Source organism: Oncorhynchus mykiss, unplaced genomic scaffold (assembly GCF_013265735.2).
Source record: "Oncorhynchus mykiss isolate Arlee unplaced genomic scaffold, USDA_OmykA_1.1 un_scaffold_121, whole genome shotgun sequence".
NCBI lineage: Eukaryota > Metazoa > Chordata > Actinopteri > Salmoniformes > Salmonidae > Oncorhynchus > Oncorhynchus mykiss.
Window position 1 is genome coordinate 754,125 of NW_023493662.1, and position 16,458 is coordinate 770,582.

The 16,458-nt window shown below is 46.6% G+C and overlaps 1 protein-coding gene across 2 annotated transcripts in view; it reads left to right on the forward strand.

The window, feature by feature from the left end:
* Positions 1-1,671: 1,671 nt before the first annotated feature.
* The window catches only part of LOC110518290 (tripartite motif-containing protein 16), a 45,125-nt gene continuing 30,338 nt past the window's right edge, over positions 1,672-16,458 (forward strand). Inside the window, exons 1-5 of one of the 2 annotated variants that reach the window (XM_036972174.1) lie at positions 1,673-2,314; positions 2,742-2,837; positions 6,056-6,289; positions 16,061-16,220; positions 16,346-16,405. In XM_036972174.1, the coding sequence (XP_036828069.1) occupies positions 1,733-2,314; positions 2,742-2,837; positions 6,056-6,289; positions 16,061-16,220; positions 16,346-16,405 (1,132 nt within the window). In that variant the 5' untranslated portion in view covers positions 1,673-1,732. Of the gene's footprint in view, positions 2,315-2,741; positions 2,838-6,055; positions 6,290-16,060; positions 16,221-16,345; positions 16,406-16,458 lie in introns of both variants that reach the window. The other variant, XM_036972175.1, reaches the window with a different exon arrangement.

Genomic DNA, 16,458 nt, shown 5'->3' on the forward strand with positions numbered 1-16,458 from the left:
ATACGTAACCCACACTAACCCACTACCTGGATGTCTCTTCTGTCTAGGATCACTAACCCACACTAACCCACTACCTGTATGTCTCCTCTGTCTAGTATCAGTAACCCACACTAACCCTGTACCTGTATGTCTCCTCTGTCTAGTATCAGTAACTCACTACCTTTATGTCTCCTCTGTCTAGGATAAGTAACCCACACTAACCCACTACCTGTATGTCTCCTCTGTCAATCTGTTTTCTACTCAGAGAATGATGCATAGTTATTAGCTAGTAAGTTTCTACTGAAACAAACTGCCTTTGTGTACCTCAGGAATGCGGCCAAGTGCTGTTTGGGTGTGACCACTGTAAGTGACATGTCCTGTTTTTTGGTATCTGCAAAGGATCCAGCTGGGTGGAGACATGCCAGAGAACAGAAACTAGCTGGAGCAGCAGCACCTAAATATCATCAGAAAAGAGTCATGAAACTGGTGGTTATCACTGTCTGCACTCTATGCCTCCACCCATGTCTTCACACAGCTGCTACCTGCCATGTAGACAAAGAGGTTGTACTTTTCTAGAAAAGATGAGACCCAACAGTGTTTGTTGAACTTTAGACTCTGCACTGTTGAGTGATGGTCAACTGATCCAGATTTGATCTGATAATAAAGTTGCTGTTTGAATAATCTAGTCTCTCTCCCTATTGGTTAGAATCTCCATGACAGGCCTCCCGAGTTGTCGGTGTCCTAAGGCACTGTATCTTACTGCTGTGCCACTAGAGATCCTGGTTTGAGTCCAAACTCTGTTGACCCAGTAGACCCATGGGGCGGTCCACATTTTGCCCAGCGTTGTCCGGGTTTGGGGAGTGTTTGGCCGGCAGGGATGTCCTTGTGCCAATGCGCACGAGCGACTCCTGTGGCGGGCCGGGCGCAGTGCACGCTGACATGGTCGCCGGGTGTACAGTGCACGCTGACACGGTCGCCGGGTGTACAGTGCACGCTGACACGGTCGCCGGGTGTACAGTGCACGCTGACACGGTCGCCAGTGTTTCCTCCGACACATTGGTGCTTCCGGGTTAAGAGGGCATTGTGTCAAGAAGCAGTGCGGCTTGGTTGGGTTGCGTTTCGGGAGGACGCAAGGCTCTCGACCTTTGCCTCTCGAGTCCTTATGGATGGTTCAGCGATGGGACGAGATTGTAACTACCAATTGGAAACTAGGAAAAAGGGGTAGAAAAATACAACTATTTTGGATTTTAAATAAAAAATACAAAATACATTGGAGAGCAGTTCAGCCCAGTGTAATTCAAACGACAAAATACTCAGAAGTAATTCACATATATGTTTCAAATACATATAACATAAATACTGACCACCTCTGTCTACTACCCAACACACTGTCACACTTCCTTTCAAAGAAACCACACCCCCTCTACATACAGAGAACCCAGTCCAATAGGAAACCACTCCCCCGCTACATACAGGGAACACAGTCCAGAAGGAAGCCACTCCCCCTCTACATACAGAGAACCCAGTCCAGGAGGAAGCCACTCCCCCTCTACATACAGAGAACCCAGTCCAGTAGGAAGCCACTCCCCCTCTACATACAGAGAACCCAGTCCAGGAGGAAGCCACTCCCCCTCTACATACAGAGAACCCAGTCCAGGAGGAAGCCACTCCCTGTCCTCTGGTGTAGAGTTCCATGAAACAGAAAGTAATCTTTCACACTGCCATTGCTTAACCTACGGGAGAGAGCACCAAAATGGCAGAGAATCAGGAACTGTTCTGTTGCTCCATCTGTCTGGATCTACTGAAGGATCCGGTGACTACTGCCTGTGGACACAGTTACTGTATGGGCTGTATTAAAGAAAGCTGGGATCAGGATGATCTGAAAGGTGTCTACAGCTGTCCACAGTGCAGACAGACCTTTATCCCAAGGCCTGTTCTGAACAGGAGCACTGTGCTGACTGAAGTGGTGAAGAAACTGAAGAAGACAGGACTCCAGGCTGCTCCCCCTCAGGCTCTGTGCTATGTTGGACCTGGAGATGTGGTGTGTGATGTCTGCACTGGGACCAGAAAGCAGAAAGCCCTCATGTCCTGTCTGGCGTGTCTGGCCTCTTACTGTGAGACTCACCTCCAACCTCACTATGAATCTCCTGCTTTCAAGAAGCACAAGCTGGTCAAAGCCACGGCACAACTACAGGAGAAGATCTGCTCTCATCATGACAAACTACTGGAGGTTTACTGTCGTACCGATCAGCAGTGTATCTGTCTGCTGTGTGTGATGGATGAACATAAAGGCCATGATACAGTGTCAGCTGAGGCAGAGAGGACTGAGAAACAGGTAAGACAAGAACAACTTATTGGTGACTGTCTGATAAACAAAGAATTTAAGATACAGTAGGAACTAAATCTGTTTGAATATGAGATTCAAATTAAATCAACCACGGCAGAACAAATATGAACACAAACCTTGAGTATATAGATATGTTAACCCAGATTCTCCAAATGTATCTCCATTTTCTAAAGTCAAACACTATTATCATTCTGAATGGCCTTTTATGAGTCCAAAGTTCAGTCTCAACCCCTTGATACATGTAGGCCTACCATACAAACTATAATCATTCACATTGCAACATAATATAATATTGTAAAGGGACTTCCTCAGGATTGTAGACCTTCCTCTCTATGGCTCATATGTCACATTACTATACTATTGATCTACTGGACTAATAAAGCTTGATAGCTCATTGAAAAGTGATTCTCCACAGAGGCAGCTGGGGATGAGTCAGCAGAAGGTCCAGCAGAGATTCCAGGAGAGAGAGAAGGAGCTGAAGAATCTCCAAAAAGCTGTGAAGTCTCTCAAGGTGAGTATTGTTGACCAGAGGAGACACACCATTTCACTTCTCTCCTCCAGTCAGAGAGAGAGAGAGAGGGACCCCTATTCAATCCCACTGACCCCACTGTTGGGAACAGGCTGTCTGGACCCCTTTCAGAGAATAGACTGGTTAATGTAACTGACTGGGCTGCCTCATCACATAACCATGAGTAACCATGACGACTCATGTCCCCTATACATTAATATGGAACTGTCTCTCTCTCAATTGAATTAAATTCATAGGGCTTTGTTGGCATGGAAATATATGTTTACATTGCCAAAGCAAGTGAAATAGACAATAAACAAAAGTGAAATAAACAATCAGAAATGAACAGTAAACATTACACTTGGAAGTGATTTGGGGGATGGGGGAGGGTCTATTAGAAGTTAGTAGGACTCTTTTATTTTCTCAGAAGTACTGAGTTAGGTAGGAGGATTTAGAGTGGTGTAAACTGTGATTCAACACACTCCAGCACAGTAGGTGGCGCCAAGCACCTTTAACGTTGGTTTGTGGACCACCATCATATCATAGAAGAAGAAGTTGGTCTGTGAGGGTTTTGTTGTTCCTGAGGAGGGCTACTATTCTTTTCTCTTTTGGTTTTCAAGTATTTTCAGAATGTATTAAAGCCAAAGCTAAAGCTTCCCTAAACAATTCAATATATCAGTCAATATGTTTTCTCTGTGATTTATTTTCTCTCCGTCAACCGTTCCATCGCATCTTAACCGTCTTACCGGGCGGGCACTAGGACCCGGGGGAGGCTGCTGCTGCAGAGGCTGCTGCACCGCTCGTGACTGTCAGTCCTCCTTGTAGCTCATTGGTTAAGCTGTGGCTCGAGACTGTTAACAGTTAACGGACAGGAAACGGCTCTGACAGGACACATTCATGTCGAGGCAGTGATGTGAATGTGTGGTAAGTTAGAATAGAGAGAGAGAGTTTTCACTACTATAGACTTTGGTCATAATCAAAGCTTTGTTAACCAATAGGTTTTTATGTGAGGCTGCCTGTAAGTTACAGTGTAACAGACGTTACTAACGGTAACGGTGTCTTTTAAATTCGACATAAGTTATGTGGCGATGATATCTAGTTAACGTTGTATTTAATGTAGTGTAATGACCTGACTAGATCATAAAGGAACAATTGTCCAGACAGAGGATAGACTTACGAATTTACGGTTTATTAGCAACTTTACACAGGCTACTGTTTGGCCTTAGCTCACGCCAAATAAATGAAAGATACCCCACAAGCCAATCGGGACCTTCTCTTGTGAAGCCCAGACGTAAGAGAGAGAACAAAGGCTGAACCTTAACTTCCAATGCCCCGCCCCCTCCACGCCACTCCGCCAACCACCAGGATGCCCGGCATCAGAACATCCCAGGCATTCCTGTGATTGGCAGATAGCAGGTTGATTGGCATGTCGGACCCCGCGAACACTGGGAACTGGTAAGTACAACACAACCACCTACTAGCCGAACACATAACACACAGCTGTCTGTGCGGGTCGCTACAGTAGTTTTACTATCTGTGCCAGGCTATAAATGACACAGATGATATCTAGTTAACGTTGTATTTAATTGATCACAGCTTTCTGCTTTCCATGTAGAGTTTTTGGTAAAAAACATTACATTTGATTATTTTGTCAGTAATGGCTGCAAAAATTGGAAAAAATCTTTGTTTATCTTTGTCAAACATCCTGAATGATGATATATATATATATATGATATACCAAGAGGTGTGCTGTCTGTCCAGGATGGAGGAGAGTAGAGCAGGACCAAGAGGTGTTCTGTAACTGTCTGTCCAGGAGGGAGGAGAGTAGAGCAGGACCAAGAGGTGTTCTGTACCTGTCTGTCCAGGAGGGAGGAGAGTAGAGCAGGACCAAGAGGTGTTCTGTACCTGTCTGTCCAGGAGGGAGGAGAGTAGAGCAGGACCAAGAGGTGTTCTGTACTTGTCTGTCCAGGAGGGAGGAGAGTAGAGCAGGACAAAGAGGTGTTCTGTACCTGTCTGTCCAGGAGGGAGGAGAGTAGAGCAGGACCAAGAGGTGTTCTGTACCTGTCTGTCCAGGAGGGAGGAGAGTAGAGCAGGACCAAGAGGTGTTCTGTACCTGTCTGTCCAGGAGGGAGGAGAGTAGAGCAGGACCAAGAGGTGTTCTGTACCTGTCTGTCCAGGAGGGAGGAGAGTAGAGCAGGACCAAGAGGTGTTCTGTACCTGTCTGTCCAGGAGGGAGGAGAGTAGAGCAGGACCAAGAGGTGTTCTGTACCTGTCTGTCTAGGAGGGAGGAGAGTAGAGCAGGACCAAGAGGTGTTCTGTACCTGTCTGTCCAGGAGGGAGGACAAGGCCTGGTGGACCTGGAGAGCAGGGTGGTAGAGGTCTGACTCAATGAGGTGCAGAGAGACTACTGAACCTACTGTCTCTCTCTGTCTGTCAATTCAATTCAATTCAAGGGCTTTATTGACATGGGAAACATGTGTTAACATTGCCAAAGCAAGTGAGGTAGATAATATATAAAGTGAAATAAACAATAAAAATTAACAGTAAACATTACACATAGAGAAGTTTCAAAACAATAAAGACATTACAAATGTCATATTATATATTCAGTGTTTTAACAATGTACAAATGGTTAAAGGACACAAGATAAAATAAATAAGCATAAATATGGGTTGTATTTACAATGGTGTTTGTTCTTCACTGGTTGCCCTTTTCTCGTGGCAACAGGTCACAAATCTTGCTGCTGTGATGGCACACTGTGGTATTTCACCCAGTAGATATGGGAGTTTTTCAAAATTGGATTTGTTTTTCAAATTCTTTGTGGATCTGTGTAATCTGAGGGAAATATGTCTCTCTAATATGGTCATATATTGGGCAGGAGGATCTGAAGTGCAGCTCAGTTTCCACCTCATTTTGTGGGCAGTGAGCACATAGCCTGTCTTCTCTTGAGAGCCATGTCTGCCTACGGCGGCCTTTCTCAATAGCAAGGCTATGCTCACTGAGTCTGTACATAGTCAGAGCTTTCTTTAATTCCTCTCTCTCTCTCTCTCTCTCTCTCTCTCTCTCTCTCTCTCTCTCTCTCTCTGTCTCTCTGTCTCTCTCTCTCTCTCTCTCTCTCTCTCTCTCTCTCTCTCTGTCTCTCTGTCTCTCTGTCTCTCTGTCTCTCTGTCTCTCTGTCTCTCTGTCTCTCTCTCTGTCTCTCTGTCTCTCTCTCTCTCCAGCGCTCTGCACAGTCAGCAGTAGAGGACAGTGATCAGATCTTTACTGAGCTGATCCGCTCCATTGAGAGAAGGAGCTCTGAGGTGAAGGAGCTGATCAGAGCCCAAGAGAAGGCTCAAGTGAGTCAAGCTGAAGGACTCCTGGAGCAACTGAAGCAGGAGATAGCTGAGCTGAGGAAGAGAAGCACTGAGCTGGAGCAGCTCTCACACACAGAGGATCACATCCATTTCCTCCAGGTAACTAAACTGTCTTGTTACATGTGATATGAAATTAACTTAATGTGAAACTATTCATCTCAATCATTGTGTTGTCCTGTCTCTCTCTGTCCCTGTCTCTCTCTCTCTCTGTCCGTCCCTCGCTCTCTCTCTCTGTCCGTCCCTCGCTCTCTCTGTCTGTCCGTCCCTCTCTCTCTGTCTGTCCGTCCCTCTCTGTCTGTCCGTCCCTCTCTGTCTGTCCGTCCCTCTTCGTCTGTCCGTCCCTCTTCGTCTGTCCGTCCCTCACTCTCTCTGTTCGTTCCTCTCTCTTTGTCCGTCCCTCTCTCTCTGTCCGTCCCTCTCTCTCTTTGTCCGTCCCCCTCTCTCTCTCTCTCTCTATCTGTCCCTCTCTCTCTCTCTCTCTCTCTCTCTCTCTCTCTCTGTTCTTCTCTCTCTCTCTCTCTCTCTCTCTGTCTCTGTCCGTCCCTCTCTCTCTCTCTCTCTCTCTCTGTCCGTCCCTCTCTCTCTCTGTCCGTCCCTCATTCTCTCTCTCTCTCTGTCCGTCCCTCTCTCTCTCTCTGTCTATCCCTCTCTCTGTCTCTCTCCGTCTCTGTCCGTCCCTCTCTCTCTGTCCGTCCCTCTCTCTGTCCGTCCCTCTCTCTCTCTCTGTCCGTCCCTCTCGCTCTGTCCGTCTGTCCCTATCTCTCTCTGTCCGTTCCTCTCTCTCTCTGTCCGTCCCTCTCTCTCTCTCTCTCTCCCTGTCCCTCTCTCTCTCTCTCTCTCTGTTCTTCCCTCTCTCTCTCTCTCTCTCTCTCTCTCTCTCTCTCTCTCTCTCTCTCTCTCTCTCTCTCTGTCCGTCCCTCTCTCTCTCTGTTCTTCCCTCTCTCTCTCTCTCTCTCTCTGTCTCTGTCCGTCCCTCTCTCTCTCTGTCCGTCCCTGTCTCTCTCTCTCTCTTTGTCCGTCCCTCTCTCTCTCTGTTCTTCCCTCTCTCTCTCTCTCTCTCTCTCTCTCTCTCTCTCTCTCTCTCTGTCTCTGTCCATCCCTCTCTCTCTCTGTCCGTCCCTCTCTCTCTCTGTCCGTCCCTCATTCTCTCTCTCTCTCTGTCCGTCCCTCTCTCTCTCTCTCTGTCTATCCCTCTCTCTGTCTCTTTCCGTCTCTGTCCGTCCCTGTCTTGTTACATGTGATATGAAATTAACTTAATGTGAAACTATTCATCTCAATCATTGTGTTGTCCTGTCTCTCTCTGTCCCTGTCTCTCTCTCTCTCTGTCCGTCCCTCGCTCTCTCTCTCTGTCCGTCCCTCGCTCTCTCTGTCTGTCCGTCCCTCTCTCTCTGTCTGTCCGTCCCTCTCTGTCTGTCCGTCCCTCTCTGTCTGTCCGTCCCTCTTCGTCTGTCCGTCCCTCTTCGTCTGTCCGTCCCTCACTCTCTCTGTTCGTTCCTCTCTCTTTGTCCGTCCCTCTCTCTCTGTCCGTCCCTCTCTCTCTTTGTCCGTCCCCCTCTCTCTCTCTCTCTCTATCTGTCCCTCTCTCTCTCTCTCTCTCTCTCTCTCTCTGTTCTTCTCTCTCTCTCTCTCTCTCTCTCTGTCTCTGTCCGTCCCTCTCTCTCTCTCTCTCTCTCTCTGTCCGTCCCTCTCTCTCTCTGTCCGTCCCTCATTCTCTCTCTCTCTCTGTCCGTCCCTCTCTCTCTCTCTGTCTATCCCTCTCTCTGTCTCTCTCCGTCTCTGTCCGTCCCTCTCTCTCTGTCCGTCCCTCTCTCTGTCCGTCCCTCTCTCTCTCTCTGTCCGTCCCTCTCGCTCTGTCCGTCTGTCCCTATCTCTCTCTGTCCGTTCCTCTCTCTCTCTGTCCGTCCCTCTCTCTCTCTCTCTCTCCCTGTCCCTCTCTCTCTCTCTCTCTCTCTGTTCTTCCCTCTCTCTCTCTCTCTCTCTCTCTCTCTCTCTCTCTCTCTCTCTGTCCGTCCCTCTCTCTCTCTGTTCTTCCCTCTCTCTCTCTCTCTCTCTCTCTCTCTGTCTCTGTCCGTCCCTCTCTCTCTCTGTCCGTCCCTGTCTCTCTCTCTCTCTTTGTCCGTCCCTCTCTCTCTCTGTTCTTCCCTCTCTCTCTCTCTCTCTCTCTCTCTCTCTCTCTCTCTCTCTGTCTCTGTCCATCCCTCTCTCTCTCTGTCCGTCCCTCTCTCTCTCTGTCCGTCCCTCATTCTCTCTCTCTCTCTGTCCGTCCCTCTCTCTCTCTCTCTGTCTATCCCTCTCTCTGTCTCTTTCCGTCTCTGTCCGTCCCTAATCTCTCTGTCCGTCCCTCTCTCTCTGACCGTCCCTCTCTCTCTGTCCGTCCCTCTCTCTCTCTCTGTCCGTCCCTCTCTCTCTCTCTGTCCGTCCCTCTCTCTCTCTCTGTCTGTCCCTCTCTCTCTCTCTCTCTCTCTGTCCCTCTCTCTCTCTCTCTCTCTCTGTTCTTCTCTCTCTCTCTCTCTCTCTCTCTCTCTCTGTCTCTGTCCGTCCCTCTCTCTCTCTCTCTCTCTGTCCGTCCCTCTCTCTCTCTCTCTGTCTCTGTCCGTCCCCTCTCTCTCTGTCCGTCCCTCTCTCTCTGTCTGTCCCTCTCTCTCTGTCTGTCCCTCTCTCTCTGTCTGTCCCTCTCTCTCTGTCTGTCCCTCTCTCTCTGTCTGTCCCTCTCTCTCTCTGTCCCTCTCTCTCTGTCCGTCCCTCTCTCTCTCTCTCTCTCTCTGTCCGTCCCCCCCCCCCTCTCTCTCTCTCTCTCTCTCTCTCTGTCCGTCCCTCTCTCTCTCTGTCCGTCTCTCTCTCTCTGTCCGTCCCTCTCTCTCTCTCTCTGTTCGTCCCTCTCTCTCTGTCCATCCCTCTCTCTCTCTCTGTCCGTCCCTCTCTCTCTGTCCGTCCCTCTCTCTCTCTCTCTCTCTCTCTCTCTGTCCGTCTCTCTCTCTCTGTCCGACCCCCTCTCTCTCAATTCAATTTTCAATTCAAGGGCTTTATTGGCATGGGAAACATGTGTTAACATTGCCAAAGCAAGTGAGGTAGACAACATACAAAGTGAAAATATAAAGTGAAAAACAACAAAAATTAACAGTAAACATTACACATACAGAAGTTTCAAAACAATAAAGACATTACAAATGTTATATTATGTATATATATACATTGTTTTAACAATGTACAAATGGTAAAGGACACAAGATAAAATAAATAAGCATAGATATGGGTTGTATTTACAATGGTGTTTGTTCTTCACTGGTTGACCTTTTCTCGTGGCAACAGGTCACAAATCTTGCTGCTGTGATGGCACACTGTGGAATTTCACCCAGTAGATATGGGAGTTTTTCAAAATTGGATTTGTTTTCGAATTCTTTGTGGATCTGTGTAATCTGAGGGAAATACAGTGCCTAAACTTCTTCACAACAGTATCTCGGACCTGCCTGGTGTGTTTCTTGTTCTTCATGATGCTCTCTGCGCTTTTAACGGACCTCTGAGACTATCACAGTGCGGGTGCATTTATACGGAGACTTGATTACACACAGGTGGATTGTATTTATCATCATTAGTCATTTAGGTCAACATTGGATCATTCAGATATCCTCACTGAACTTCTGGAGAGAGTTTGCTGCACTGAAAGTAAAGGGGCTGAATAATTTTGCACGCCCAATTTTTCAGTTTTTGATTTGTTAAAAAAGTTTGAAATATCCAATAAATGTCGTTCCACTTCATGATTGTGTCCCACTTGTTGTTGATTCTTCACAAAAAAATACAGTTTTATATCTTGATGTTTGAAGCCTGAAATGTGGCAAAAGGTCGCAAAGTTCAAGGGGGCCGAATACTTTCGCAAGGCACTGTATGTCTCTCTAATATGGTCATACATTGGGCAGGAGGTTAGGAAGTGCAGCTCAGTTTCCACCTCATTTTGTGGGCAGTGAGCACATAGCCTGTCTTCTCTTGAGAGCCATGTCTGCCTACGGCGGCCTTTCTCAATAGCAAGGCTATGCTCACTGAGTCTGTACATAGTCAAAGCTTTCCTTAATTTTGGGTCAGTCACAGTGGTCAGGTATTCTGCCGCTGTGTACTCTCTGTGTAGGGCCAAATAGCATTCTAGTTTGCTCTGTTTTTTTGTTAATTCTTTCCAATGTGTCAAGTAATTATCTTTTTGTTTTCTCATGATTTGGTTGGGTCTAATTGTGCTGTTGTCCTGGGGCTCTGTAGGGTGTGTTTGTGTTTGTGAACAGAGCCCCAGGACCAGCTTGCTTAGGGGACTCTTCTCCAGGTTCATCTCTCTGTAGGTGATGGCTTTGTTGTGGAAGGTTTGGGAATCGCTTCCTTTTAGGTGGTTATAGAATTTAACGGCTCTTTTCTGGATTTTGATAATTAGTGGGTATCAGCCTAATTCTGCTCTGCATGCATTATTTGGTGTTCTACGTTGAATACAGAGGATATTTTTGCAGAATTCTGCGTGCAGAGTCTCAATTTGGTGTTTGTCCCATTTTGTGAAGTCTTGGTTGGTGAGCGGACCGCAGACCTCACAACCATAATGGGCAATGGGCTCTATGACTGATTCAAGTATTTTTAGCCAAATCCTAATTGGTATGTTGAAATTTATGTTCCTGTTGATGGCATAGAATGCCCTTCTTGCCTTGTCTCTCAGATCCTTCACAGCTTTGTGGAAGTTACCTGTGGCGCTGATGTTTAGGCCATGGTATGTATAGTTTTTTGTGTGCTCTAGGGCAACAGTGTCTAGATGGAATTTGTATTTGTGGTCCTGGTGACTGGACCTTTTTTGGAACACCATTATTTTGGTCTTACTGAGATTTACTGTCAGGGCCCAGGTCTGACAGAATCTGTGCATAAGATCTAGGTGCTGCTGTAGGCCCTCCTTGGTTGGTGACAGAAGCACCAGATCTTCAGCAAACAGCAGACATTTGACTTCGGATTCTAGCAGGGGGAGGCCGGGTGCTGCAGACTTTTCTAGTGCCTGCGCCAATTCGTTGATATATATGTTGAAGAGGGTGGGGCTTAAGCTGCATCCCTGTCTAACCCCACGACCCTGTGTGAAGAAATGTGTGTGTTTTTTGCCAATTTTAACCGCACACTTGTTGTTTGTGTACATGGATTTTATAATGTCGTATGTTTTACCCCCAACACCACTTTCCATCAGTTTGTATAGCAGACCCTCATGCCAAATTGAGTCGAAGGCTTTTTTGAAATCAACAAAGCATGAGAAGGCTTTGCCTTTGTTTTGGTTTGTTTGGTTGTCAATTAGGGTGTGCAGGGTGAATACATGGTCTGTTGTACGGTAATTTGGTAAAAAGCCTATTTGACATTTGCTCAGTACATTGTTTTCATTGAGGAAATGTACGAGTCTGCTGTTAATGATAATGCAGAGGATTTTCCCAAGGTTACTGTTGACACATATTCCACGGTAGTTATTGGGGTCAAATTTGTCTCCACTTTTGTGGATTGGGGTGATCAGTCCTTGGTTCCAAATATTGGGGAAGATGCCAGAGCTAAGGATGATGTTAAAGAGTTTTAGTATAGCCAATTGGAATTTGTTGTCTGTATATTTGATCATTTAATTGAGGATACCATCAACACCACAGGCCTTTTTGGGTTGGAGGGTTTTTATTTTGTCCTTGATTCAATGTAATTGGAGAATCCAGTGGGTTCTGGTAGTCTTTAATAGTTGATTCTAAGATCTGTATTTGATCATGTATATGTTTTTGCTCTTTATTCTTTGTTATAGAGCCAAAAAGAAAGGAGAAGTGGTTTACCCATACATCTCCATTTTGGATAGATAATTCTTTGTGTTGTTGTTTGTTTAGTGTTTTCCAATTTTCCCAGAAGTGGTTAGAGTCTATGGATTCTTCAATTACATTGAGCTGATTTCTGACATGCTGTTCCTTCTTTTTCCGTAGTGTATTTCTGTATTGTTTTAGTGATTCACCATAGTGAAGGCGTAGACTCAGGTTTTCCGGGTCTCTATGTTTTTGGTTGGACAGGTTTCTCAATTTCTTTCTTAGATTTTTGCATTCTTCATCAAACCATTTGTCATTGTTGTTAATTTTCTTCCGTTTTCGATTTGAGATTTTTTGATTTGATAGGGAAGCTGAGAGGTCAAATATACTGTGGAGATTTTCTACTGCCAAGTTTACACCTTCACTATTACAGTGGAACGTTTTACCCAGGAAATTGTCTAAAAGGGATTGAATTTGTTGTTGCCTAATTGTTTTTTGGTAGGTTTCCAAACTGCATTCCTTCCATCTATAGCATTTCTTAATGTTACTCAGTTCCTTTGGCTTTGATGCCTCATGATTGAGTATTGCTCTGTTTAAGTAGACTGTGATTTTGCTGTGGTCTGATAGGGGTGTCAGTGGGCTGACTGTGAACGCTCTGAGAGACTCTGGGTTGAGGTCAGTGATAAAGTAGTCTACGGTACTACTGCCAAGAGATGAGCTATAGGTGTACCTACCATAGGAGTCCCCTCGTAGCCTACCATTGACTATGTACATACCCAGCGTGCGACAGAGCTGCAGGAGTTGTGACCCGTTTTTGTTGGTTATGTTGTCATAGTTGTGCCTAGGGGGGCATATGTGGGAGGGGATGCTGTCATCTCCAGGCAGGTGTTTGTCCCCCTGTGTGCTGAGGGTGTCAGGTTCTTGTCCGGTTCTGGCATTTAGGTCGCCACAGACTAGTACATGTCCCTGGGCCTGGAAATGATTGATTTTCTCCTCCAGGATGGAGAAGCTGGCTTCATTAAAGTATGGGGATTCTAGTGGGGGGATATAGGTAGCACACAGGAGGACATTTTTCTCTGTTAGGATTATTTCCTTTTGAATTTCTAGCCAAATGTAGAATGTTCCTGTTTTGATTAATTTAATGGAGTGAGTTAGGTCTGCTCTATACCAAATTAGCATACTCTCTGAGTCCCTTCCCTGTTTCACACCTAGTAGTTTGGTGGATGGGACTACCAGCTCTCTGTAACCTAGAGGGCAACCAGTGGGTCCGTCTCCTCTATACCAGGTTTCTTGCAGGATGACAATGTCTGTATTACCGATTTCTTTGGTGAAGTCTGGGTTTCTGCTCTTTAGGCCAAAGGCAGATGACCTCAGGCCTTGGATATTCCAGGATGATATAGTGAAGGCTTTTTGTTCCATAGAGTGTCCAATGTTGTTGGTCGTGGTTTGTCCTCAGGCCAGTAAGTGTGAGCAGAGCCTGCTGAGCATCTGGTACATGCCATTGGCTTGGGCGAGTGTGAGAGTAGGGGTTGGGACTGTTTGCCCGCTCACTACCTGGGCGTATGTGTGGCTTCCATGTTGAGGCCCTCTTTGCGGGGGTGGGGTGCATGGGGTGGGCAGGAGTGGCATAGGTCTGATCTGAGGGGGCCTAAATGGGGTGTGGGCATGGTTGACGTGGGGGGGGTGTTGATTGGTTGGGGTGGGGGTGTGGATGTGTCTGGGGGTGCTGTGGTCTGGATGTAATTCCTCTTGGCGTGGGTCCTCTATGTGTAGGTCCAGGGGGGGGTCCTGCAGGTCTGGGAGGGTGTCTCGCTGGTCTGGGTGGGGTGTCTATTGATCTGTTGCTCCTGTGTGAAGTGTTGGGGATACGTTTGAGAGCGATGTCCTTTAGGGTTCGGGCAAAGGTGGGCACTGCTGCCTTGTAGAGGTGGACCTGGTCATAGAGGCTGTTCAAGTCCAGGGTGGAGTGGTGGGCCAGGAAAACATTTGGTTTTGAGGCACAGTCACGAGAAATACTTGCGTTTACCCGCTGTATTGTGGCAGGGTGGAAGTCTTTTCGGGGTAGCAGGGTGGAGATAACCACTTGTGCGTTGGGGAAAGTAGAAGAAGCCTTTTCAATCACTCCCTTCAGTGCTGTGGCCACCCTTTCCTGCTGTGCTCTCAGGTCGTTTGTGCCTGTGTGTATTATTATGTGGCTAGGTGAGCCTAGTTGGTCCTCAGACAGAAGGTTGAGGGCGCGCTGGGTGTTTGGACACCAGAGTTTAGACACACTGTGTTTGGGAAAAAGTTTTTTTTCTTCTATAAATTTCCCATTTGCGTCCATAAGTAGTACAATCTGTGTCTTGTGTTTGTCCTCAGTGGGTGTGGGGGGGTTGTCAGAAGGGCTATCAGGGTGGCTTACAGGGGGGCGCTCAGAGGGGGTGAGAGCCGCTGGGCTTGGGGTTCTTCATTTGTCTGTTCTGCTGTGATGTCGACTCTATGATCAGGGTCTGGTGTGGACTGTTCTGCTGTGGTTTTGAGACTTTTGTCGGGTGCTGAGGTAGGCTGTTCTGCTGGCTTCTCTGTGGGGGTGGCCACCTCTCTAGTGGGTTGTTCTCTGTCACACGCCGTCCCCCTCAACCTCTCCTCCCTCCCCCTCACCCTCTCCTCCATCCCCCTCAACCTCTCCTCCACCACCAGTCTGATCCTCTCCTCTAGTGCTCTGTTCTGCTCCTCTTTCTCCTGTTGTATTTGTCTCACCACTGTCCAGAGTGCAGATATGTCTCTCTCCATCTCCAGCATTCCGGGTCTGGTTAAGGGGGTGTTGTCGTGCTGGACTGTTGTCTGGGTCTGTGCTGACTGAAGTGTAATCACCTGCTGTTCCAGCTCCACCTGCCTTACCTCCAGCTGGGTGAATTTGTCCTTCATTTCAATGAGGGAGTGGTAATCTGTGCTGGGAGGTTGACTCTCCGCTGGGGGTTGCTCATCTGTGGGGTTACATAATGAAGAGGTCTGGTCTGACCCGCTCGGTGTGGGGGTATCTTTATCAAGGGAGAGCTTCTCCTGCTGGCCTAATTCTTTGATTATGTGAAAGTCCAGCTGAAACTGTTTGGGGTTACCCTGTACCATTACTGTTCCGGACTTATAGATATTTATATTACCTGACTCAGAGTCCTCGGTAGTCTGAGTTTCCACCCCTCGTTAACCCCCCCTCTCTTAACAAAGGGGTAGTGTGCTAATATAGCACTGTGCCATGCCAGGGGATGGTTTGTGTGGAAGATAAGGTTGCTGATGGTCCCACTTTTGTAATAGTCAGCAAAAAGTGTCTCTTGATTTTCCATAAGGAGCTTCATTTTGTAATCTTTTCTTGCCTTATCATTCTTTACATGCAGAGGGTACTGTATTTTAATTACCTCTGAACAGCGGGAGGGAGCTTCTAAGGCCTCTCCATTTGGTTGGGGTAGACTGTTTGACTCTCCTGCCATTTTTGGGCTAATGGGCTTTGACACCTCTCACTTGACATGTCAGTGCTAGTTGAAGCTGTATCAAGCTTGGCAGAATTATGATAGAATTCAGTCCTTATAAAGTAATGTTGTGTATTTTTCTTCTTGACTTTTGGAAATAAAATATAGTTTCAGACTAAACATTACTCACTCAGTTCCAGGTTGGATGGTGTTTTCAGGTTTCTGTTGTTTTCCAGAGAATTTGATTTATAGAGTAATAATCCTTGGTATAGTTGTGAACCTTCCAGGTGATTCCGTAACTCCGTCCAAAATCAGGTTGTAGGTTTTAAGTTTTGATTTGAAGTTGGGGTTATGTTGTAGAGGTTAGAATCCAGTTAGTGTTTCTGACAAAAAATCGAAGTTTATCTAACTCCTAATCTTTCTTTTTTAAAGTAAATTCTGAAAAATGCAGGAGCTCATCTGATCGTGACCTCTGCTCTGATCGTGACCTCTGCTCTGCTCTATCTCTCTCTCTCTCCAGAGTTATCAGTCTCTCTCTCTCTCTCTCTCTCCAGAGTTATCAGTCTCTCTCTCTCTCTCTCTCTCTCTCCAGAGTTATCAGTCTCTCTCTCTCTCTCTCTCTCTCTCTCTCTCTCTCTCTCTCTCTCTCTCTCCAGAGTTATCAGTCTCTCTCCAGTATCACTGTATCTTCAGACTTACCCAGCATCGTTGTCCGTCCTCTTCAGTCCTTTGGAGATGTGAGTAAGACTGTGTCTGAACTGAGAGAGAAACTAGAAGACTTCCTTAAAGGAGAATGGACCAAGATCTCCACTACAGGTGTGTTGAAAACAATAAGAACATCAACTTTAGACCATTGAAAGTTCCCTACTAGTCATATACATGTGGAATATGGTCTGATGATAACATTCCCTCTCTATGTCAATGTGTTTGTGTGTCTGTAGTGAATATAGTGGATGTTGTACTGCCCCCAGAGCCCAAGACCAGAGAACAGTTGTTACAATGTGAGTCTCTTTATTGTGAAGTAACTAACTGTCTCTTTTTACTGACACTCCTA